Genomic DNA, 27,555 nt, shown 5'->3' on the forward strand with positions numbered 1-27,555 from the left:
TGATTTGCAGTTCCCATCAAGAGTAGAAACAAGTGGATGATTATGAAAATTAATGCAGCTCATGTATCAATATCTATTTTAGATGAGTAAGAAGCAGAGATAACTTGACAAGATCTTTATAATGTGCCATGATACTTAGTGACTTCGAAGTGAAGGTGTACATGAGAGAGTTTTATAAAAATGTTGAAAATGTGACTTGCCTATGGAACACAGCTAGATGATTCAGAACCTGGAAATGAGAGATTCTGACCTCTTTCCATATAGCTGTGATTTCTTGTTTTCTGGTCTCATTGATAGCTATGTGAATCTGATGTGGTTTAATCCTCCATTTGTATATATTTTAAATTTTTCAGTAGTTTCATTCCTGTAGATAATGAATTCTTCTTTCCAGAAAAGAATTGGAAGGTTGTGGGTATGGTAAAAACAGACAATATCACTAGGGAAGGAAGCAAACAAGCATTTTTAAGTGCTTACTGTATGCCGAGCACTGTGCTAAACACTTTACAAATATCATCTCAATATAACAACCCTGGGAAGTAGATGGTATTATTATCAATATTTTACAGTTGAGGAAACTGAGGCAAGCAGAGGTGAAATGACTTACCCAGGGTCACAAAGCTAATAAGTTTTACAGGCTAGATTTGAAATGAACCAAGGTCTTCCTTACCCTAGAGCCAGCTCTTTATCCACTATGCCACCTATCCATGTATAGTCATCTCATTGACTAGGTATAGCAAAGGTCACAAAGAGCAGCAAATTAGAAAGGGTGAAAATGAAAAGATCCTATGATTGTAGGATCATAGATTTGAAGTTGGAAATTACTTCATAGATCCTGTATTTCAACCTAATTTTAGAGATGAAGATAAGATTGTAAACTCCCTGAGGGCAGGGATTGTTTTTTACCAGTTTTTGTATCCCCAGCACTTAGCACAATGCCTAGTATATAGAAGGCATTTAATTTAATGATTGATTCAGATTTCTTACATCTTAGAGAGGAGGGAGGGAAGGGAGAGAGAAATAGAATTTGAAACTCAAAATTTAAAAAAAAACCCACAAATGTTAAAAATTGTATTTTACATATAATTAGGAGGGGGGCAAATAAAATATTATTTTAAAAAATAAATGTTGATTGAAGAAATTAAGGCCTAGAGAGACTGTGACTTATGTAAAGTTGCACAGTGTTTAAACGTCAGATCCAGGATTTAAATTCAAGTTACCCAACTCAGAATCCATACCATGTTGCCATCTAATCCAACCCACCTAAACTAGCTGTTGACTTAAAAAAAGGTAGAAAACAGATAAAAGTAAAAAGCATTTACTATGATCGTTACTATTTCTTACCAAGTTTTGGTTTTGTTACAAACCTGTTATATCAATATGGTGAGCTCCACAGAATCAGTACAAATCAGAAACTTGTCAATAAATTGTTGTCTTAAAGAGTTTCCAGAGTTAATGAAAAAGTTAGATGACTTGCCCCTGGTCATTTGGTTAATACCTGTTAGATGTAATACTTTTACTCACATCTTCCTAACTCCAGGGTCAGTCATCTAGCCACAATCACTGTTAAGAGACAGCCTGGTATAGTGACCAAAGAATTGATCTCAGAGTTATAAAGATCTGGGTTCAACGACCACTTCTGACAAGTTGACTCTGATCCTAGGGAAGTCACTTCACTTTTCAGTTCTCCAGAGAATTCTGTAAGAGTCTAAGTTGCGGAGCAGGTGCTAATCTTTGGTAGACAAAGTTCAACACCAGGAGCTCCCTACACCAATAAAACCACAATTCCGGTCACATCAAAACCAAAACCAATCATCACAATGAGAAGATCAGAAGACCCTAGAAAATACCTTGCCCAGTAAAAAAATCTCCTTGAGAATCACAGAGACATGATAGCTAATACCAACACAAGTTTAGAAGATAAACTAATTTGTAAAATATTAAGGAATAGGGAACAAACTATACAATCACAAAATAACTAAGGGGAGAAACTCTCTAGAAAATTTGTTATGAGATTAAGTTGAATCATACCCAGAGCATCCACAAATAAAATTGAAAAGGTCAACAAATAGTTGTGAAATGGAATAGATTCTCCCACATTTCTATAATAATATATTATGATGATGTACAATAGATCCACCAAATTTGAATGATAACATATGTGGAGGGGGTAGGATAAGCATTTATATGACACCTACTATGTTCCAGGCAACATGTTAAGTGCTTTGTAAGTATTAACTCATTTGATCTTCACAAAAAAACCTGCAAGGTAGGTATTATCTCCATTTTACAGTTGAAGAAAATGAGGCAGAGAGAGGTGAAGTGTCACACAGCTAGTAAATGTCTGAGGCCAGATTTGAACTCAGATCTTTCTGATGCCAGGCCCAGAACTATCTATTGTGCCACCTACCTACCTTATTTGTACCCAATATGTTATTTAAGCAAATAGAAATGAAACTAAAGAAAATTAACTCACATAAAGTGGCTGGATTTGACCAAAAATGTACAGAGGAAATCTATGTATGAATTAATACAATTTTTAGATCAGTCAGAAATAGATTTTTTTCAAGATATCTTCAGGAGGTGAAAATTGCAAAATAATCAAAAATAACATAGATATTATTAATTCTCTAAACAAGTGATTAAGAGACCCAATTTGCCATTTTTTTCACCTTATGGAATTTCTTGCTTCTAAGAATCTGTGATCAGTTTGGGTATTCTCTCTGCAAATGTAGATTTCAATTCATTTCCTTAAAAAACGCAACCACAGAGATAGCTTTGTTGGATGATCCTCTAATCATCAGTATCAAGTGAGGCACATGTTTGGGTATATTTACCAAAGGGGTACATTATAGGTTGAAAATAAATGTTTATCGATTAATTGTTGACAATATTATGATATATCTTTAGATGGAAAACATGTCTAGTTTGTCCATAAATACATGTATTTTTGAGGAGCATAGCAGATGATCTGTGAGTTGAGTTAAGAATTAAAGAGAAGGAAGACAACCAACTGTATTGGTTTTGGGAAATACATAGCCCTTTCAAACATCTTAAATTTTTCCCTGTCACCAAAACCTATCTGTTCAGTACTATATATTTTTTCTCTTTGTGGTGTTAAGCATCATGATTTCCAGATTCAAAACTATAGGTAAAGGAAATACTTGGTGGGTACAGATAGGGTATAGAATATTGTCAATTATGTCAACTACTCTTGGTAAGTCCATGTATATCAATTACCTTATGACTCCACTCACCATCCCATTGACTTCCAAAGCAACCCTTCCTGGACACCACTCATACTCTTTTTCTTACCTGTTAAAATGTGAGCTCCTTGAAGGTAGTGAATAATATCTTGTCTTTGTTTTTAATATTCCCTGTGATTAGCACCTGGGAATTTACTAAATTTACTAAATACCTTTTCATTATTTCATTTATTCATTCATCCATTCATGACTTTATTCACATATGAATGGATTGCAATATACATTGGCAGAGAGAATGCCCAAATTGATCATAGCTTCTTAGAAGCAAGAATTTGAAAATGTATAATTAGAAATACAACTTAAGAAAGAAGATGAGTGGATGAGTCAGTTGAAGGTACTGAAAATACTCTGTGTTTTTTTTCTTCTATAGATGACTTAGGTTTTCTGTATCTCAGCTGACTAAACTGCAAACCCAAAGACCTCACAAAATTCTGTGGAACATAATTAATACATGATGACAAAAGATTACAAAAAGGCTGTGGAAAAATTTAAAGCTTAATTATTAATCATGCTAACAATTTATCTATAAAAACCACTGCTTGTGGAGCCCAATAACATTTTACCAATAAAATAAATTAAGTTGTTTTAGATGAAAATTTCATTTTGTGAAAATTACCTGAATGAATCATCAGCAAAAGATTTTAAAATCAGGGTAGGTCTAATCATTCAACCAATCAACAAATCCATCAATCAATCAAATAATAAACACTTATTAAATACCTACTATATACTACAGGTTGTTCTGAGTACTAGGAATTACAAACACATAAATATGGCATTCCCTGCCTTCAAGGAGCTTAAGATCCACTGAGGAAGACAGTATATAGAGGGACACAAGTATATCCAGAATATGTGAAAAATCAGTCAAAGTAATTTGGGGAATCAGGGCATTAGCAGTTGGAAGGAATCAGGAAAGATCTCAATGAGAAGGTGGTACTTGAGCTGAATCTTCAGGGGAGAATGGATCATTAAAGGCAGATGGTCTATTATGGGCATTGCCAGAGCAATTCAAGACAATAAACATTTCTTGAGTCTACTATGTGCTGGTCACTGGGGATATGAAGAAGAGTTAAAAAAAGAGAACAACAACAACAAATAGTCACTACTCTCAAGAAGTTCATCGTCTAGTAAAGTATCTATCATGTGTAAAGAACATTGAGAAGACTGGTTTATTTCAACTGTAGGGTATGAACATAGTAATGATGTATAATATGACTAGAAAGACAGGGAAGTAAGTGGCTCCAGAGCAAATTACACTCTGTAGATCAATCCTAACCCATGCCAATATTTTTTATATAAGTAAAAACCAAAACACCTTATCTTTGAATGTGAATTTTTTTAAAAAAATGATGTGTCACAAAAAGGTGGCATGCAGCCCAAAGTTGTGTATTCGAGGTGGTGAGGGAGTAGGACTTTCTTTCCTGGTGTGAGAGATGATTCATTTTGGACCCCTACCCACATTCTGATCAGTATTAATCAGTTCAGCATGCTTCTATAATGGGTAATGATTATCAATAATTATTAAGTGACATTGACATACTTATCTAGTAATGCATTTTTAGTTAGGCATCTATTAATAGGAATGAGTAAACAATGTACTAATCCGTATTTTACATAAATCATATAGGAAAAACTAGATAAAATAGGTACTTAATAGAAGGCCCCTGTAATAGGCCTCATATTCTCTATTTGTTTACTACTATGAAGCTTACTTGTGTAACCACAAGAATGCTCACATGGTGTAATAACAATGCTACTTGTCACTACAGTGGCTAAGACAAATAACACCAGCACACAGGAGGGCTGCTAGCACAGGTTCTTTGATATGCTTTTCTAAGGAAAGCAACTTTAAGTGGTTTACAATCTTACTTTAATTAAACGTACATATATCATTCACTTAGTTCAGGGGGGAAAGCCAGCACTCTGAACTTCGGAGAGTACACAAACAGAAATTACAAGCATACATTATATAAATAGAGCAAATAAACACAAACCAGTAGATAGGCTCCTAACTCTCTAACTATAGCAATACATACAGTTACCAGAGAGAGAAGTATCAACATGTGGGTTTTCAAAGCCAGGGGGCTCTGTGACAGCTACCCAGAGTCTGGTCTGGTCAAGTCACATGACACTCTTTCAGTGAGTGAGAGCCCCAAAACAAAATGCCAACCTCAGATCTTATATACCCTTCTCAGGGTAAGAGGGCATCACAGCCATGCTATTCAAACCCATGTAAACTAGGCTTTTTTTTCTTTAAGCAGGTCACCAAAGACTCTTGATTCAATCAAAGACTCCCAATTGAAACAAAGGCAAAACTCACCAAAGGCACTTGATTACCTCAGTGCTGAGAAGAAGCACTCAAACAAAAAAAGCAAAAAGTCCCACTTTGCTTGCCATTACATTTGAAAGGCAAGACTCATCAAAGGTACTTGATTACCTCAACATTCCAAAAGGGAAAACAGTAAAAAAAAGTCCCACCCTGATTACCATTACACATGGACATCTCCATCCTGTTGTGCTCAAATTCCATGACCAAGCCAAGCAAGGGCGGTGTGGAGCAGAAAGTCCCCCAGTTTGTTTTTGGCATATAAGACTTATACCATCTCCTCTTGCTTAACATGAGGAGGAATCCATCCATCTTATGACTAATTAGTCAGTGGAGATATTCCCTGCTTCTCATAACTACCACCACCCCCATCCCCACCCACTGATATAACATTTCTAGGTGATACATAATTTTTGGCCCTTGAAGCAAGGTCTATAAACCAGTGGGATTCTGTATTTTGTGTAGCCCCACTAGAGTGTTCAGGTATCAAACAAGGTATCAAACTTTATAAAAATAAGGCCCTGGAGAAAGGAGACATCTCAAATTGTGAGGAAGATCTGGAGTCCACTTCATTAGATGGGGCCAGGTCCCTTTAAGAAAGTGCTCTTTCTGTAATGTGGGTGTCATTTTCCCCACACCGATATTTATTCCCACCTGGTCTCTCTCCTTTTTTCCAAGGTCTTCCCAAGTTGCTGACAGCTCTAGCTGCCTGTTTCCTACAGAAATCAGATTTCATCATTTCTAGGATCCTTCAAAATATGGGGACTTTGGGCAATTGACCCTACTTGCCTAAGTCTAGGTAAAGTTCAGCCATGAAAACCAATGGCAGAATCATGTGCATGAGCATGTACTTCTAGAACCTTTTGTGCTTAGCAGTAAGCAAATAAAGTTAGGGATCTGAATGTAAATTGTTCCCATTCCAACTATTCCAATCTCAGTGATAATAAAATCCTTTCTATAAATGGAGGCTCAGTAATAGCCAACAAAGGCGATAGTCTCTGTTCAACTGTTATCCCAGAGCACTGAACTAACAGAATTTTACCATTGTGACACCATGTATAGTGTATAATAACAATAAAACCACCTTATAATTGTATATCATTGTAAAGTATACAGAGACTAAAGAAGATACATTACTTGATGTGAATAAATGAATAGCTGATATTCACAATAATTCTGAGAGATAGGCAAGGCCAGTATTAATATTCTTATTTTATAGACGAGGAAACTGAGTCTCAAAGAGGTTAAATTATTTGCCTAAAATAACACAAGTAGACAGTGGCACAGTAAAATGATAGCTGTTAAAGAGAGTAAAGTGGTGATAATTATTGACTGTCTTTGCGTAATTTATATGCGAACTTAAGTCTTTAATGCATATCTGAGGCACAGTCCTGGGTGACAGTAAATTGTAGGGTACTTTGGAGGAAGCCAGTTAACCCTATGTCAGTTTTCTGTGGCCTATGACCAAAGTAAATAGAGTATTTCTCCTTGTTCTTGTTCTTGTTCTTGTTCTCCTTTTTCTCCTCCTCCTCCTCCTTCTTCTTCTTCCTCTTCCTCTTCCTCTCCCTCTCCCTCTCCCTCTTCTTCTTCTTCTTCTTCTTCTTCTTCTTCTTCTTCTTCTTCTTCTTCTTCTTCTTCTTCTTCTTCTTCTTCTTCTTCTTCTTCTTCTTCTCCTTCTCCTTCTTCCTCTTCTTCTTTTCTCCTTCCTCCTCCTCCTCCTCTTCCTCTTCCTCCTCCTCTTCCTCTTCCTCCTCCTCCTCCTCCTCCTTCTCCTTCTCCACCACCACCACCACCACTACCATCATCACTGGCACCATCATTATTCAGAAAATAAAGCATCACCTTCTACATAAACTCTTTCCTAATCCTAATTCCCCTAGCAGTTGTCTCTGTCAAAATTATTTTATTACTTATGTATTTTTATATATTTTGTATGTACTTATGTGCTACATAACACAGTATATATATATATATAGATACTATGTGCATATAACATGTATTGCATGTTATATGTAAGACATTTTGTTTTATATTACATGTATATTATATAAATGCACATATAGGATGTCCCCAAAGTTTTACTTCATTAAGTCTTTGGGAGCATCATGTATATTATATGCATATGAGTACATTATATATTATCTGCATATTATGGGTATATATTGTATCTATGTATATGTGTATACAAACAGACACATGCTACACCCCTCCCATAGAATGTAAGCTCATTAATGTAAGGTCACTTAGACCTTAAAGTAAGGTTGTTGGGTTTTTTTTTGTCTTTGCATCACAAATGCCTAGCACAGTGCCTGCCACAGGGTAGGCACTTAGCCAATACTTGTTAACTAAGTGATTTCCATCATCATCTGCTGTGAATTATTGAGCACATCTAGAATCTATGTTACTTTTCTTGTTGTAAATTATACTATTTTGTTCTCATCCTTAAAAATCCATCCTTGTGAAAGAAATTATTACAATGGTCATTTAGTAACCTTCAAAGCCTTTTTTTTTAGAATGGATAGTGAGGAATGGAGAAAATATTTTGTGTTAGGTCAAAAGGAAACCAAAGTTCTATTCTTAGCACAGACTCACTGGATGAACTTGGACAAATTGAATGACCTCATGGTTGTGCCTCTTTTTGTAAACTAGACTTGAGACAGTGTTCTGCCTTCTCTGTAGAAGTGTTGGAGGATCTTTGAGGTCACATATGTAAATATTTCTCTTTGAGTTACCTAGAAGATGGGAATTTTTTAAGCATTAAGTATTATTGTTACACCTTTGGTATGCTGAGGGAAAATTGCTTACACTTATGCTATTCCAAAAGAGAAATGACCTACTTTAGACACTCCTTGCCCTCACCAAGTGCCTTTGGTTTGACTCTCTACTGGTCTTGGAGATTTTTTTTTTTGCAGTTGACTAATGTGGAAATATAAATAAACCTTTGCAGCAGAGGGTTTGTGGGTGAGAAAGCTTGGCATGGGTGCAGGCACACTGGCTGATCTCAAGCTGTACTTCTGAAGGGGGTGAAGGCTAAAAACTGTTTAAAGGGTGATTTTAAATTCCCCCTTGGAAAACACAAGAAGATGATTCACGGTAAAAGTGCGACATTTTGTAAGGTTTCTAGGATTTAAATTAGATAGGATTTCATTGAATCTCTGATCTTTTATGCCCACTGTTTTGGTTTTTTTTAGATACGTGTGAAAAGAAGGCATGGGGGCAGTGCGCCCTTACTGACATGGCTAGAAAATAGTAGGATTAATTTGACACATTTCAAATAAGGTATTGGAAAAATTTCAAAATCAATTCACCTGTTTCCTTCCCATTTATTCTTCAATGAAAGCTATTTGGACAACCTTTCCACAGTCTAAGAATCTTCAGATTTTATTTTTATTGATGTTTAGGGGTATTAATTTGACCAAATCAGTAATAGTAGATAGCATTTATAGAGTTTTTTGAGATTTGTGAAGTGCGTTAGAAATATCTCATTTTGTCCTAACAATAACCCTGGGAGGTTGGTACTATTATTATCTTTATTTGACAGGTGAGGAAACTGAGGTGAAGAGTGGTAGTGATTTGGCCAGGATCATATTTAATTAGTGTCTGAGGCAGGATTTGAACTCTGGTCTTCCTGACTCTAGGTCTAGCTCTCTATCCATGTCACCGCCTTGCTTCTTGTTACCACCTTGCACCCTTCTTTATTTTTTTATATGAATGCAGTGCTTCTCCTCACAATTTTCGAAAGTGTTAACAATTTACCTGGTAATAATCTTATTAGGAAAATTCAAGCTGGAATTAAATGGAAAAAAAGGACTAGTAAATATCCCATGAATCCCAATAGTTTAGCTATAGCTCTTTCATAGGATCATAGATTTAGAGATGAGAAGGACCTTAGGGGGGTCACAGAATTTTTATATTCATTTTTTAGCTGAGCTAACTGAGGTCTAGACAACTGAAAGGACCTTCCTGGAATCACACAGGTAATGTTAGAAGTGGGATTTGAACCCAGTTATTCCTGACTCCAAGTCCAAAACTCTATCTACTATGCCATGCTATGTCTCAACAAACCTTCATTGAACACTTACGTCTTTCTATAAATAGAGGCAGCATAGTTGTGGTGGACAGAGTACTGGTCTTGAAGTCAGGAAAACTTCTGTTCAAGTTTTCCCTTTGACCTTACTGTCTACATGACACCAGGCAAGTCACTTGACCTCTTAGTGGACCAGGCATCCCTCTAAGAACAAGTGCCAATTCACATTGGTTGAAGAAATCTCCTCACCTGTTTTTACCACAAGAAAAAAATACTTAAATCCAGAGGAATTCTGGTAGGCCTGAATTGTTTTAGAATAGTTTCTTCATCTTTTCCCCCCTCAAATTCTGGGTCAACTCAGACCAAAACTTGATTGGTCTTCTGGGCACAAATTAAGCTCATAACTGTGTTCACGTGGAGTTAGTCTCAGGTTGGTTTTTATTGATTTTAATATTTGTTAAACTCTTGAATTGGATGAAATTCCAGACATGAAAAAATACAAAGTCCTTATTTACTCAAAGATTTCACATTAATGGAAAAATAAGATGAAAAATTTATGACTTTCTTTCTTTTCCATTTATGCAAATATAGACTTCAGCAAAAACTAGGTATTCAATTATGTTATGGATCTTAGAGATCATTCTAGTTAGTTAATGTCTTTAGAAGATTAGGGCATCAAAATGAGTTTTGAAAGAAAAACAAAAAAGTATAAGTTGAAGTTTGTTTAAAGCATGCAAATAAGCAGGAATCCAAGTTGGAGAAGAAAACAAATTAGAGCAATAGGCCATGCTTTAGGTGGAAAACTTAGAGACTGATGAAACATAAATCTTATGGGACACTATTCAGTTTAATAAACTAAACATTTAAGTGCCTAATATGTGCTATGCAAACAAAGACAAAATCCCTTAAAATAATTTTCTCAAGGATATTCCTTTCTTTTCTGGTGGGGCAGGGCATAAGATGCATACAGACATGTAAATAGAAAGCAATATTAGGAAGCAGAGAACACTAATGACTGGGAGAGGAGGTCATCCTGAAAGGCTCCCTATTGGGCAGCTAGGTGGCACAGTAGATAGAGTCCTGGGCCTTGAGTCAGGAAGACTCATCTTCCTGAGTTCAAATCTGGCCTCAGACACTTACTAACTCTGTGACCCTGGGCAAGTCACTTAACCGTGTTTGCCTCAGTTCCTCATCTATAAAGCGACCTGGAGAAGGAAATAGCAAACCACTCCAGTAACTTTGCCAAGAAAACCCCAAATGGGGTCATGAAGAATCAGTCACACCAAAAGACTGAACAAGAGGAGGTGGCATCTGAGCTGAGCCTTGAAGGAATTTGAGGATTCTAAAAGGTGGAGGTGAAAAGGGAATACATTGGAGGGATGATGAGGGGAGAGAGCCTTTAAAGACAATGAGATCAGAGATGGCTTGCTAAGTTGGGGGAGCAACTACTAGTGTAGTTTGGTTGGAATACTGAATGTATGAAGGAGCAAAATATGAAAATATGAATTGGCTGGAATGGTATCTGGGAGCCAGACCAATGGTTTATACATGCAAGTAGAAGACTGAGGAAATAACAGCTTCCTTTATAAGGATGACAGCTCCTCCTCAAGGGGAACACCTGCCTTTTACCTTTCCCGGTATTCCCAGTGCTTAGCACAATGCCTGGCACAAAGCAGGCACTTAATAAATGTTGACTGATTGCCAAGCTCAGGGGCTGAAAATAGGAACACATCAAAAAGGACTGACTAGTCTCCAAGGGTAGAGTATGAAGGATGTTCCACCCAATAGTCAGGACTCTCTCTGAACAAAAAGACAAAAGACTCTCTTCCGTACAGTGGAAAGACAACTGGATTTTGAGTCCGAGGACTTGGTTTTAAACGCTGGTTTTGCTATTCATACCATAGCCTATCCATTTTAGCTAAGTCACTTAACATCTTTTGCAGCCTTCTATTCAAAATGAAGGGCTTGCCTCTATGGAAGTGGAAGAGAAAAAAGTAAACAGCAAGTGTAGGAAAAAAGAGAAAAACTTTCCCTGACTTTCTTTTCCATACGATAGATAATAGTTGTATTCCGCACAAGCTCCTCCCTTTACCCCCACTTCCCCTCTTAAACTTATTCTGACCGCTCATCAAGTCACTATTTCTTCCTCTTCGTGACATTCCTCAAATGAACTCTTTCCTTTTTCCTCCCAAGAGAACAACCCCTACCTCTTTCCCCCTCCTCTCAAAGTCCTCTTCTCTCCCCACCCCCATTTCCCTTTCCGCTATCTTGCTATCTTTACACCCATCGCCTTTGCTCTCTCTTCTTTTTATCTTTCCTTCTTCTTCCAGGACCCTTCTGTCCCTTTCTGAGCCACCTGCCTCTCAAGATTCTGGGACCCTAGTAAACTGCTGAAAGATCCCAAGTGGACCTCAGATTTGGTGCTGAAAGGGAAGCTGGAGATCATCTAATTCATTTTACAGATAAGGAAACGGAGACTCGAGAAGTGATCATAAAGTTGCAAAGTAAGTGGCAGCGTCAGAATCTGAACCCAGATCGTGGGATACTAAAACCAGCGCTTTTCCCACTGAACCACAAGAAAAAAAGATGTGGCAGTACGCGACTAGACGAGACTAGACGGGACGGGAGCAGACTGGTTGCTGGGTCTGGGGCCGCCTAGGGCTCAGCAGAGGGGCGGGCGGGCTGAGGCAGGCCGGCCCCCTCCTGGGCGCGGCGGGCGGCCGAGTGGAGCAGCTACCATCTGCTGGTGCGGGGGTAGGGGTGGGGAGGGGGAGGAAGGTTGGGCAGGGGAGGGAGCGGGGACCGAGGGAGGAGGTCCCAGCCAGTCATCCTCCCAAGTGGCTCTTTTTCTCCCACTCCCTTTCTCTTTCCTCTCTCTCATTTGCTCAGGTGCCCAAAATAAGAGGAGAACCACAATGTGCCGCTGGTCCCTGCTGTTCCTGTGGGGTCTGCTCCCCGGCAGCGCCCCGGGGGGAACCGGTCGCAGCTACCCACACCGCGCTCTCCTGGATTGGGAGGGCAAGTACTGGCTGCATTGGGGTCACGAGGGCAGCACCCTTGCCTTTCGCCTGGAGGTGCAGACCGCTGGCTATGTAGGCTTGGGCTTCTCTCCCACCGGAGCGATGACTTCAGCGGACATCGTCTTGGGAGGGGTGGAGAACGGCAGTCCCTATCTGCAGGTAAGTGCCCCTCTCCCCACGGGACTGGATGGCCCCTGCCTCACTGCTTTCCTACCTCGTGCCCTACGATATGTATATGGGGGAGACTGGGCGCAAGCAGCAGGGACCAGATGCTTGTGTTTGTGCATTTGTGTGGAGGTTGGGGGTCTTCAGAGACTGACATTCAGAGCCACACCATCAGCCTTTCCCCCCGTTAGAATGTTAGCTCCTTGAGAAGAGGGATTATTTCTTTGTAGTATCTCCAGCATCTGGCGAGTAGGCAACGGCTTTTTGATGGATTGATTGGAACCAGGTTCAGAGCCGTCAGTCCCCACCTTCCGTGAGTTTCAGCCCTCCCCAAACTCCCACTGAACTAAGAACATCCACTGTGCCACAGCAGTCTCAGTCTTGCCTGGGACAATGCTCTGACTCTGTCGGAAAGCGCGAGTGGGGCTCTTGGGGGTTCCAGACTACAGCTGCTTGCATTTCCAAGGGGCAGGCTGCGGGCTACAGGAGCCAAAAGACTTCCCTTCTTTCAGTTCATTCTCCTTGATGGCTTTCTGACTGCTGTCACTCCATGCTTTCCATTGCTCTTCAGTCCTCGAATTTGGGACATCAACAGCGCTCTGTGCTGGACAATCTCGCGTCTCCTTTCTTTGAGCACCTTACTAACAATACGCACGGGATTTAATGTTATTCTGCCAGAGCTTGCTACCCTGGTGCGGAAGTTCTCTATCCCGGTCACCATCCTAGGGCAGAAGGATCTTTTCGAAGTATTCCCTGCCTTGTGGGTTGCGTTGGTCGGTACCCACATTCACAAGGTTATCACGCCTCTCAATGGAGGTGGAAGATAGCGTTCGAACCGCGCTTTAGACAGTTGACAGCTGCTGTCTTGCCAGACGGCTCATATTTCTCTTCGTGAATAAGAAAAAAAAATAAAGTGGATTCATCAGGTGATTAAAATGAATCGGGAAATTATGTCATCTGGAGCCTTTCACTGTCTTCACCATCAGCAATAGTCCAAAAAAAAAATACTTTTACATTCCCGAATCATAATGTACTTTGAAGTTATTCTTTTAGTTTTTTTTTAAAAATGGTTCATAAAAATATTAGATACTAGTCTGCTGATGGTCCATAGGACATCAGTTCAGAGCATAATCTGAAAGATCTGTAAATAAGATCAGTGAATATAAAACACAATTTACATTCACCTAGAAGATTTTTCCACGTGCCCTTGCCAGTATGGACTTCTCGGATCCTTCTATCCCTACCAACACATTTAGTTTGAGATATGAGGAAATTAGGATTCAAGAACACCTATTTTGGCAAGAAACAACAAAGCTAATAGCAAAATTTACTAAGCATCGTCCTATCTTTAGTTTCCTGCCATTTTACAGGAGACTAATCTTTTTTTTTTCTTTTCAGAATTTCATCACTCTTGAAACCTAAAATATAGTCTTTGGAAATAAAATGATACTTGAGAATTTCATTCTGTGAAATAAGTTATTGATAACAACTTCCTCTTGGTGCTTAGACACTAACTTTCTAAACCAAATTTTTGACCTGAAGGCGTGCCTCAGCAAGTTGAATGACTTTCTCTTGACAAGAAGTAGATAATGTCTTCTTAAAATGAAACTTTTTCCTTTTATTTTCTTTGATAATCTGCCTTTTAGCAATCCCTGCATCCTCCATTGGAAAGGGCATAGGGTAATCTTATTATATAGATATATAAAATAAGGTACTCTCTTTAAAGATTAGCTTAGTATTTTTCTCCCAAGAAAGAAACATTTTAGAGAGTCCACACAATTTGATAGAAGAAAAGCTAAGTTTAGAATCTTGTTTCAACATAGGTAATAGCTTTAGTACACATACAAATACAATGAATTTATATTATAATCCCATTAAACATTTATTAAACTTTATTAAGCTAAAATGCATTTTTCACACTGTTGGAATTCAATAAATGTTACATGTAGATGAATTAGCATTTTTCAATTCATAATTTAATTTAATTTTGTAATTCAAATAATCCATTGACGTGTAATATAAAGAGACACAACTAGAGATCCACACTTTTGAAATATATATATTTTAATTATAAGGGAAGAGGAATTTTACCATCTTTTTCATTTCTAATATGTTCAGTTTAAACATTAAGCTGCAAAAGACCATTTCCCCCATGAGCTATAACGTCATCACTTTTCCTTCATTTCATAACATAGAGAAACTCAATGAATTACTTTAATCAGGTTCATAGGAAGATGGAAAAGAAACTGAAGAGCATAAATAGAAACATCCTTCATTTAGTATAATTCACAGGAAATAGAATTAAGCCATTCATCTTGTTATTCCAGGTTGAATTCAGATTTCAACATATGAAATTGAATATTCTCACCAGAGTGCCCTCATGTCCAGTTTCTTACTGGTTTGAACAATGATTTCAAGGAAGTATGGTAAAGTAGAAAGAGCATGGAATTTGGAATCAGCCAACACAGGCTCTCCTCAGTACTACCCTGTGATGTCACTTTTATGAACCTCAGGCTCCTTGTATATAAAATAATGGGGTGAGATGGATAATCTCTAATGTTCATTCCAAGTATGGGATGAGGGGCAAGGAGCATTTTAAATGCTTTTTATGTGCTAGAAACTATTTTAAAGCAAAAAGAGAGGCATTCTCTGCCCTGGAGGAGCTTACATTGTTATGGGGGAGGATAACACAGAAAAGAGATCTGAAAAAGGGGACAGTCAGTAAAGAGTCCCATGTAGTCAATATTATCTCTACTTTAAACGTATAGAAATTGAGGCTTAGATGTCAAATAAGTTACCCAGGACCACACTATGGAGACATGAACTCAGCTCTTCTGATTTCAAGTTTAGAGTCATTCTTCCTGTACCTCAAAGTCTCTGAGGCTTAGGTTCAAATCCAGGTTCTGGGGCCTTGAACAAGTCACAAGTTTCTTTAGACTTTACTCTCCTCATTTCTAAAATTAGGGAATTTCGTTAAATGATCCCTAATGTCCCTTTCTGTTGCGAAACTCTATAGTTATCCATGACCTTCTATTTGGACCACTTCTTTAGTCTTCGGATTGCTGCTGCTATATCTATCCCATTCACCACTTGCTACCACCTACATGGCTTCCCCTCATAGGGGCTAAGCAATTGTTCAATCATCTGCCATCTATAACCCACCCTCCCCTCTACTTCTTGGGAATCAGTGGGTGGTCAACACCATGGTCACTCCTCCCCTACAGGAAGGATGTCTGAACTTTGCTTGGCCCATCACTTTTCAATGGTTGCTAACCACTCTTCTTGACAGCGTGAGGCCACCCCAGACAGCAGTGTGTGGCATTTGCCTGATAGTTTGTTAAGTGACTTTGTATTTTGTATTTTTGCACATTTATAGGGTTGGGAAGGGGAACACTGAGGTCTGACCTTTTATTCACTAGTCCTTCCCATTCTGTGAAATTAATATAACCTTGCATTTAGAATTGTTTTTGAGAATTGTATATTGGGCCACACAAGATGCATATATTAAGATAAAAACGTGAAATGAGAGAAGTGTTCAGTTACATAGGGAAGACTATCTCATTCTAACGTATCAGATACGTTGTCCTAGGGAGATTTACCTTTATTACCTATTATATGGCTCGGGTTGGTTTCTCTACTGACTATCTAAAACCTAAGTGCCTAGGGGCAACCTTTACTTGACTTTTGTAATTGCTCTTTAGATCTTTGTGTAAATGAATGGGCTTAACATGCTTCCCTGATAGATTCATGTCCTGTCCTTGTTCCCCACCCTTGTGGGACACAGTGCAACCCCACCCCCATCCCAACCACATAGCAGCTGAGGAGCCCCATTTTGAGACAAGTAATCCATGCTGATGAATGCCTGTTTTGTGTGACTTAGAGAAGAGAGTAGCATTGTGAGGTTTGTCTGTTGCAGTTACACAAAAATTGATTCATCTTCACTCTGGAGCCATAAATCGTTAGTGAATGGGGAATGAAACATATGTTATCATTTGTTACAGCCTGGCTTGTTAGCTGTCACTAAAACCAAAGCATTTCTATTAGAGAGAGTAGTCTTCAGTGGCAGCTTAATTGCTCCTAGGCTGTTCATTGGGAAGTGCTTGGAATGGGATTTTAAATAACAGAAAACAGGGAGCATTCTTTGTGGTTAACGATGTGCTGCTTTTAAGTGCATCCCTGCCAACGGCAACAAAGAAATGTTTGGAAAGCAAATTGGAAGGCCGGAGAAACGTGAAGATGAGAAGTGTGTGCCACATTGACCAAGCTCAGCTGGTGCTTTGTTAAGAGATATTTATAAGCCTTTGAGCAAAGCCAAAAAATTTTCAGATGACAAAAGGATCCATCCAAGCTTCATGCTTTGGTGTTATTAGTAATAAGTAGACACGCTATGGTGTAACACAATGCTCCCTCCAGCAGTATTGTTCTCTCTGGCTCAAAAAATGACTTCAAAGAACCTGACTGAAGAAAGGCAATTTAGTGAACAATGTATCTCAATTGATACAAGTAGTTGAAATGTTTTGGAAACCAGCAATTTCACCATTGAAAGTAGGAAGGAAGAAATCCTGATGCACTTCAGGGAATAAGAAGTTCATTTTTTTCCCCTAGTTAATTATTGGTATTGTGATAGGATATTATTAACATTTTGTTGTTTGGGAAAAGGATATAGTCTTCCATGGAATCATATGATATTAAAGCTGGAAGAAACATTAGAAGGGGAAAAAGTGTTAGAAGAGGAGGAATTTAGAATGGGAATAAGCATTTATATAGCACCAACTATGTTCTAGGAACTGTGCTGAGTGTTTTATAATATTATCTCATTTGATCCTCATAATAACCCTGTGTACTGTTAGTATCACCTTGTGGTTATTATGGAGGTCATCTAGTCCAATCCCTTTTTCTAGCTGATAAAAAATTGAAGACAAGAGAGAACAAGCAACTTATTCAAAGTCACTCAGCTAATTAATGGCAGTCCCAACTAGAATCCAGGTCTAATGAATTCCATTACTTGGCCTTTTTGTGTTGTAGTGAGATGTGCTATGTAGAAAACCCAAAGATCTAAAGAGGGAAAAGATTTACAGCTGAAAGGGGCCTTAGAGATCATCTAGTCCAGTGGTTCTCAAACTCTTTGGTCTTAGGACTCCTTTACAAGCTTAAAATTATTGAGAACCTCAAAGTACTTCTGTTTACATAAATTATATAGATATTTACAGCATTAGAAAGGAATCCTAATAATTTTAAAATACTTATTAATTCATTAAAATTTTAACAATCCCATTATATGTTGACATAAAGAACATGAAAAAAAATCTATATTTTTTTAGAAACAAAATATTTAGTGAGAAGAATGGTGTTGTTTTATATATTTTTGGAAATCTCTCTAATAGCTGTTTTAATAGAAGACAGCTGGATTCTCATGTCTGTTTCCACATTCAATTTGTTGCATCATGTTATTTTGGATGAAATATTTTAAGAAAATCTGACCTCACACAGATATGTAGTTGGAAAAGAGAGTATTTTACTAGACAAATAACCCCTTCATCTTATTAGGAAAATAGTTTTGACCTCACAGACTTTTGAAAGGATCTCAGAGGTGCTCCAGGTTTCCTGCATTATACTTTGAGGACTACTAGTGTGGTCTGACACCCTAATTTTAGAGATGAAGAAACTGAGGCCCAGAGAATTTAAGTCACTTCCCCAAGGGTCATACAGGTTGCAGAAAAGTCAAATTCAGAACAAATGCAGTGTTCTTTCTACTATAGTATGTTATCCTTACCAGACATGAATATTTTACAGTTGTAAATTGTTATACAAATGTGAGCTATTATCAATATAACTATAAATTAATTATATTGAATATCTAGATGCTATACAGTAACTTGTCATCAATGGAAGAATTTTTAAATGGAAACATATACAGAAGAGAGCCACTAAGAGTGATTTTATTCAATGACCCTTCCACAATACCAGATATTAAATTTAGGGTTACATATCTGAATATTTTTCAAAGGAGAAAACCAGTTTTATATTACACTGTTATATTTTAATAACAACTGATAACTAATCTCTTCTAGTATTTGAGAGTTAATTACAATTTTCTGAAGATATCAATTCCAAGATGATTCTGCTTATAAAGTTAACAAGAGTTATGTGGGTTCTTAGGGATTGTCTAGTTTATTCCCATCTCATTTAACAATATCATAAGGTCCAAAAGAACCAGGATAGTGTCTTTTCAAAACTTTGCATCTTCCCATTGCCAACCACAGCATTTTGTAGACAGCAGGTTACAAGTAAATATTTGTTCAATAAATGAATGAACCTAACAGATAAGGAAACTCAGAGCTGGTTAAGTAATTTGCCCAGCAGTAAGCACATAGCTATTTAGCCATAGAGATAAGAGAAATCCTAACTCCTCAGTCCAGACTTTCTTAAACTATGGTTTTTCATAAACGTTCAAAGCTCAAACGACTTCTTAACAACATTTTTGAAAAGTGGTAATTTCCTTATGAAAATGTAAATTTTTTCCCTAATTACTATTCATCCAGATAAAGACGTAGTATATGCTCCTTGGTCTTCTCTTACCATTTGTCAAATATGTATTTTAGGAAAATATGCACCAGTAGACAGGAACTAAGTCAGAAAATAATAATAACAAGGACACTGTAACAACCATGGACTTCTAGCATCGATTACAAGTTTCTGAAAGTTGTTTTTGCCAAGTTCACTACTGTATACATATTATGAAACATCAGCTGGCATAAACTTCAAAGAACTCAATAGATGTTGAGCATAACAAGCTGTCTGCCTACAAGAAATATAATTAAGGCTTTCTCAAATCTATGTGTAAACTACATGTTCTTTCCTTTCTCTTACTATGATATTGTTTATAAATATGTTTAGTAAACTACAAGAGTCTCTAACTTTGATCTAGCTTGCCAATGACTTTTATAAAAGTTTGTTTTTTATTAGTGGCTAAACTTTTTTTCTTTTGCCTTGTCTCATTTTCTCATCTATGATGGCAATAGGTACATAGCATTATAAGATTTAGAGCTGGAAAGGATGTTAACTATCATCTAATCTGTCTTCCTCATTTGACAGATGACAAATTAGTTTCAGAAAGGTTGTATTTACCCATGGTCATGTAGGAAGTAAGTAGCAAAGCTCGTATAGTGTGCCCATTATGTATTTACCACTAATCATGTCACTATCACTGATTTCAAGTATTCTCTGAATTCTGGGTTCACTTGTACTGGCATCCTCTTCTTCTGCCCTTTCATTCCTGCACCCTTGTACAAGTACCTTCTATACTTTCTGTTTTCCAGCTTTCTAGCACCCCTTTATGTCTATCTGTCCATCTTTTTGTCTGTCTCTCTACTTATCCATCTATGTCTATCTGTCTACCCTACCATTTCATATTATTGATGTGATAGTTCCAATGCATATTAGTACAGACAGTTCTCACTTTATACAAGTGGACCCTTCTATGGACTTCTATGTAAAGGTAATGCGAATTTGCCAGAGGATATGGGGAAGGAAGGGAGGAAGGCAGGAAGGGACTTTGAGAACAGGAGGAGGAACACTTTGGGATTCACCATGTAGGGGATTGGTCAGAACAGAGAAGAACACGAGGCAAATGTTTGGGGGCTGGACATGGACAGAGACAAGAGAGGACAGAAGGACAGGCAGGGGCCAGGGACAGACACGGGGCACCTGAGCCCCAGTAGAAGATAGACACACAGGGAGCCTGACAGGCAGTCTGGTGGGCAGAGTGGGACCAAGATCTCCTCTTTCAGTACATGAGGTCTCAAACCAAGCTTGGCAGCAGCAGTGGCAGTCTCTCTAAGCACCTCTTCTGTTTTCACATGGAGGAGTTTATTGAGTTTCTTTGGGGGGGGTGCGGAGTGGGGGGGTACAGAGCACAGAGCCAAGGGGGAGGAGCACAAAGAGAGAGCACGGTGAAATTAATGTAGTTTTTTTAGAATGCAGATTTCTTTCATAATTCTTTATTATTTTCATAATATATATTTGCACAAAACCATAAAGAGAGAAAGGTCTGTAAATGTTTTAATAAATCTATGTGGCTGAAGAAATTTGTCCCTTGGTGAATGACTGCTGAGAAAAAAAGTCAAATATAATATCACTTTCAGTTTAACTTCAAAACCTCTACATCTTAGTGGGGGAAATAGAGTGCTACCTCTTCATCCAAAGCTAGACTTTCACTATAATGGCAGCCCAAAGGACAACATTATAGGTGAGACTATGTTACAATGTTACTATGTCATTTCCTCTTATGTGGAGCCCAAGAAGGAAGTAAGCTATCCTGAGTTGCATGGTGGTTCCCATTATAGTGAAAATCTGGTGTCGCTAACATAGATTTCAAAACAAGGACAGTAAATGAACTTGCCTCAAAATTTACATTTGCAAGCAAGTCCTTTTTCCTTTGACTCTCTGCCAGGAGTGCCTGCCTATCACTTTTATTGACTGGAACATCCTGAGAGTTCTGGATTCTCAAGGTGGCAGGCACAGCTTCCAGCATTTTGTCAATTCTCATAGTAACCAAGCACTAGGATACATGTCTCTTCCTTCAAACTTTTCACTAGATCTAGTGTGCAGTAACATTGGCTCAATTCACATTTGGAAAATCCTAAACCTTCAGATCATCCATACAAACACATCTCTTCTTCTCCTGGAGGTGCTAATGAGCATTGAAATGGCCAAAAGCCATAGAAGCATAGGAAAGCAGCAGTGGCTGGGGATTATCAGTCCATAAATGGTGGAGTATTGACTGTACGGGTAAGAAATGAGTCAGAACTGCCCCAGTTCTCCACTTCCTATTTATTTTTATGTGGGAGTGGAAGAAAAACTTCAATTTAAAATTAAAATCTCTGACTGAGTCAGAAATAGAGGAAAAGATGTCTTTGTTTAGTTTATATTTGTGTTCATCTTAACGGCTAAAGTCTTTAGAAAAATCTTAGTACATGTAACAGGATTCAAAACTATGATGCTTTTGACAAACTCTCCTATGATATCCATATGGGCAAGATGGAGAGTTGTGGACTGTGCAACAGTACAAGCAGATGCAGTGATCTTTGAACAATCAAATTTAAAAGGGCTTGGTTCCTGGATCAGTGTCAACCCAAAAGAAGGTCTTTGGTGTTCTGCCAAAGGATTCTGACCCTTGGTCATGTCTCAGTGTCTCAGTGAACACTTTTTTCATTGACTTGGATAATGACATAGAGAGTATATTTATCAAATTTTTTTCTTGAATAAAGGTGAGAGGGATAACTACTATTGGTTGCAAAAATAAGATTTTGAAAGATCTTGATAGGTTTAAATGATAAGCTTATAATACAATGATTAAATTTAATGTGAAAGCATATAGACTAGGTTTAAAAAATGAATTATTCAAGTGTAGGGGTAAGGTCTAACTAAATGTTATTAGGGGATATTTAGCTTGGGGAAAACTTGGAGGGGGAGGGGAATAGATCAATCAATACACATTTATTAAGTACCTACTAGGTATGATAATCCTCTTCAAATATTTGAAAAACATTCAATAAGGATGGTTCACATTTACATAATGCTTTAAGGTTGCAAAGTGGAATTTCAATTATTTACTCTAGGCCAGGGGTGGGGAATCTATGATCTGGAGGCCACAAGCATCCCTGTAGGTCCTTGTCAAGGAGCCACTTGGCCTCGAGGCTGCAGGTTCCCCACCCTGCTCTAGGCCCTGCACAAAAGGGTAGAAGTTATATGGAGGTAGATTTTGACTCAGTCTAAGGCAGATGGCTCTAACAATTTGAACTATTTAGAATTCTGGCATTCCTGTGACAGAGTAATCTCCCAATCACTAGAAATCATCAAACAGAGGCTAAATATATCACCTTTCAGTGAGGTTATAAAGAGAATTCCTGAAAGTAGTGGGAGGTTGGTCTAGAGCAGACTCTAGACAACCTCCAAGGTCTCCTATGACTTTGAAGATTTTATGATTCTATAAATATGGAAATCAGTCTCATTACACTTTTTCCACATCTGTAGTTGTTAAGGAAATACATAATAGGAGAGATAGGGATCTACTAGTGAGATGTAAATGAGTCTATTTGAAATAAGTCTTAAATATGTTACCATGGTCAGATCTTTCTTTTAAAAAAGTTTATTTTCTAAACTAATCTGTTCTAACCCAGAATGTAATATGTATTATATAAATACTGGGGAAGGAGGTGTATTGTGTAATTGGCTAAGGATAAATTTTGGTAGTGAATTATGGAGAACTCACAGAAGGTACACCATTCTGACAAATTGGAAGTTCACAATCCTCTTATCTTTTACTAGCCAAAATTCCTTCTAATTATTGGATGAACATTGATAGATTCTGAGGAACAGATTTAAGTGAAAAAAAAAAGTGAAAATGGAAAACATAAGGGTAGAAGAGCATCTATCCTATAAGATAGATAAAAGCTCTTGGAACATGTTTCTCATGAAAGTTTGTTGCTAGAAAAGACAATATTCCAGGCTAATACCATTTAACTTAATATATTAATATTTGCATATTAAATGTATATTAAATATGTGAGCAATATCTAATGAAGGGATGTCAAAGAAAGGAAGAGAGAAAGAAAAAAGAGAAAGAGAGAAAGAAAGAAAGGGAAAGAAAGGAAAGAAGGAAGGAAGGAAGAACTGATATGAAAGGAAAAGGAAAAGTTCTACAATTTGAATGACTCCGGAAACAATCTTAAAGGCCCCTGTTAGAATTCAGTTCAATTCAGTGAACATTAAATGTGTACTCTATGTTAAAGGAGATCCAAAGACAAAAACTAAACAGTTCCTATACTGAAGGATCTTACATTCTATTGAGGGCATATAGCCGATACACAAATCATTAAAAATGAGAAAAAATGGAGGAATCAGGAAAACCTTTTCAGGTAGGTAGTACTTGAAATGAGTCCTAAGAAAGTTAAAAGGAAGGATATTCTACCTAGGCATTGTTAAAAATCTGTTCAAAGACATGTAGGTGGGAGATTAAAAGTCAAATCTGAGAAATAACTCAAACTAAAGCCCAGTTTGGAGGAATGATGGGAAATCGTATGAAATAAATTTGGAAAAGTAAATAAGGAGGGTTAAAATAGTAAAGTATGAAGAAGGGATGAGTTTTTAAGGGGGAAGATATAGTTTTATTCTGGAAATAAAGTGCTTCCAACTTCCATTGGAAGAAAAGTATGCCCATCTTTGCTTCTCAGGCATGTGAGTCTAAAGTGCAGGAGAGAGCAGGCTAGCTATCACAGATTTGGAAGTCATCTATATAGATATGTTAATTGAGCCAATGATGAACAGAGAGACAAATGAAAGGGAAAGAGAGGAGATGAGATGAGATGATCAGAAATTAATAGAAAAAGTTCCAGGAAAGAAGAGATAGTGAGGGATACCCACGTTTAAAGAGATTGAGAAGAAATGATGAGACAAATAGGAAAACCATGCTAGAGCAATCTTATAGAAGCCAAAGGAGGACAGATCGTTCAGAGATAAAATCTCCAGAAAGGTAGAGGAAGACAGTGACTGAGGAAAAGTTATCAGCAGTAATGAGAGCGTTGGTAATTTTGGAAAGAGTGGAGTTTTTTGTATGTTTGGGCTAGAAGTCATATTGGAAGGGTTGGAGAAAGCAGTGGAAAATGAGACTTATTGAATTCTACTAGTGGTTGTTTTAATATTGCTTCTGAATTCTGAAATTCTTTCAAAGACTGGCTCTGAAAAGGAGAGCATATAGGATGATCCCATGAGGGGAATGGCAGGTATTTTAACCATGGAGAAGACCTGAGTATATAAAAAACAGGGAAGAATTCAGAGTATAGGGAAAAATTAGTTAAGAGAATAGGCACTTCCTGATTAATTCTGGTACATCATATGTACAATCGACAAGTTTTACTTCAAAATTGTAATGTCTTTTCCCCAAGATTATTTGGGCTAGGTCTGGTCCTTTCTTCCTGTACTTCCTCAGGCATTTCTAATCACTAGAGGTTTTAGATTGACTATTATGGAGTAGGGCACCTAGGTGGCACAGTGGATTAGTGTCCTGGGCCTGGAGTCAGGAAGACTAATTTTCCTGAATTCAAATCTGGCCTCACACCCTTAGTCACTGTGTGACCCTGGGCAAGTCACTTCACCCCGTTTGCCTCCGTTTCCTCATCTACAAAATGAGCTGGAAAATTAAATGGCAAACCACTCCACTATCTTTACCAAGAAAACCCCAAATAGGGTCATGAGGAGTTGGACATGACTGAAAAAATGACTGAACGGCAACAAAAGTGCAATATAGCAGCTAGAGAGCCAACTCAGGGCCAGGAAGACCTGGGTTCAAGTCTTGCCTGTTGTATCTATTGGCTTTGTAAAACTCTGGCCAGGTCACTTAGCCTTTCAATGCTCTATTCATCTTTCTAAAAGTACAAATTGTAGAGAAAGGTCCAACCTGTATCAGGGGAGGGAGTTTCCTAAACTAGGAACCATATATGTCATTGAAATCACAGGTCCAGTCCCTCTCTGTAGCATGAGGTATTATGTAGCATAGTGAATAGAGTTAGGAAGACTTGAGTTCAAATCTAGCCTCAAATATTTACTAGATACATGATCCTGGGAAAGTAATTTTACCTAGTTTCCTTAATTTGGGAATGATAACAACACCTAGCTCAAAGGGTTGTGAGGCTCAGATGAAATTTTATATATTTCTATATAATCATATATAATATACTCATGTAATACATGTCCACAAAGTACTCTGAAGATCTTAAAAGATTTGTGAATGTTTGCTATTATTGAGCAGTAGTGCTTCTACGTGTATTAAAAAGTTCTCTCATTAAACTGAGAAAGTTTCCATTTCATCCAAAGTGATGCCTCTCTTCAGATAGGGTACATCTCTACCATTGTGTCCTCACCCAAATTTCCAAGATTTTAAATTAAAGAGACTACTCTAATTAAAAACAATGTACCATATACCGATGGATGTAGGGATGGGAAACTAGTTGGTCCAGCTGTAGATGTGGTGTTTACATACTTGGTTGGTAACTTTAGAATTTTTCGGGATCAAAGATTCTCTTCAGCATAAAGGTATTTGCTATTGCCTCTGTCAATATCATCAAACTACCATAACACACTTTATGGAAAATGGATATTAAAAACAACAATCTTTGAAGCAACAAGGCTTTTGAAATATTTGTTTTTAAAGCCCCACTACCTGCACCTGTTGAAGTATATAATGACAGATGGGAACGTTTTTTCTTGGGGTTCCTCCAGCAGCTGTGCTTACATTCTCCAAGGCCCAAACGGGGTCTTTTATTACCCTCATAAGAGTGTGGACTCCAATCTACTTTTACCCACACCAGTCAGAAAATTTCTCTGGAGTTTGTATTCAAAGGAGAAAGAAAAGAAGTCATGGTTTGTGAAAGTTTAACAAGTTTTCTAATTAGACCCATAGATAATCAAGGCTAATATTTCTTTTATTGTTTACATTTCCATGTGATAGATGTCAACTACATGTCAACTTCTACTAATGTTGACTTGTAGAATGGACCCCAGTTTCATATTTTATATGTAGTTTTTAAAAAAGAGAATAATGAACTTAAAAGTAAAACATATCATTAAAACCTGTTTTAGGAATAATGCTTCTATGACATCTCAAGAAATATATTTTATTACAGAACAGTATAGTCCTGGACAATTGATGGATGTTGTTATTGCAGTGAAAGATGCAATACACAAGCATTTAAAATACAATGAAATTAACATATTTTCATACATTAAAGATACAATGAATTTGTATACTTGAAATATTTCATTAAAATTATTTCCTAATTTGGTAATGTTTTCTTATAAAACCATGACTGTGTTAGGTCTATTTAATTAGAAATTAGTCACTTTGAAGATGAAATTTATATGTAAATGATCTTTATCATTTTTAATTAATTAAAATATTGGTAGGTACTAAGTAAATCTTAATGTCGTTATATTAATAACTTGAAAGTTAAAGTTCCCCTCTTTTAAAGGAAGATTTTCAAATTGTAAATACACTGGAACCTTTCTAAAATAATATCCATTCTAGAGTAAAACTCATTATAAGATTGGCCTGGCTTTAACCCAATCTAAAGGGGTTAACCAAAATATTCATTGCAAATAATATTGGACTAAATACTATTAGTGTGAATTTATCAATGTAGTTTTAAGATATTAAGAAAGTTTTGTTGGCAGCTATTCTGAGTGGGGAAACCTTAAACATTTTGGAGTTTTTTGTGAATTTATGGGTTCAGAAGCAGAGGAAGAAAGAAAGTTATAAAAATCAAGAATAACTTAGTAATGATGATATAGACTTGGTTGTAGCTTTTTAATCAAAAATGTATTTATTTTATCTAATCCAAATCTTTAAATGCTCTCCTTCTGGCCTGCCCCCCAGGACTTCTACTATCCTAGTCGTACTCTTCTGGACATATTCCAGTTTGTCTAGACCTTTCCAAAAATGTGGTACCAATGACTGGAAACAGTTCTGCTGATGGAATCAGAACAGAGGAGAGTACAGTGGAACTAGCTTTCCTTTGTTATGGATGATATTCTTTATTTAATGTACCTTTAAAAATCATGGTCTTCCTTTGGCTGACTGCCCTACCGCACTGTTGCCTCAATGAGCTTGAAGCTCGTTAAACTATGTACCAGTATATAGCCATACCTCCCCAATCCTGAAATTGTAAAACATAATGTCTAGGCTATTTTTCTGGTGAT

At 37.4% G+C, this 27,555-nt stretch overlaps 1 protein-coding gene across 1 annotated transcript in view; it reads left to right on the forward strand.

Moving 5' to 3' along the window:
- The first annotated feature begins 12,531 nt into the window (after positions 1-12,531).
- The window catches only part of MOXD1 (monooxygenase DBH like 1), a 177,426-nt gene continuing 162,402 nt past the window's right edge, over positions 12,532-27,555 (forward strand). The window contains exon 1 of the mRNA XM_036768249.1: positions 12,532-12,795. Coding sequence (XP_036624144.1) covers positions 12,532-12,795 — 264 coding nt within the window. The remainder of the gene's footprint in view (positions 12,796-27,555) is intronic.

Source organism: Trichosurus vulpecula, chromosome 7 (assembly GCF_011100635.1).
Source record: "Trichosurus vulpecula isolate mTriVul1 chromosome 7, mTriVul1.pri, whole genome shotgun sequence".
Taxonomy (NCBI): domain Eukaryota; kingdom Metazoa; phylum Chordata; class Mammalia; order Diprotodontia; family Phalangeridae; genus Trichosurus; species Trichosurus vulpecula.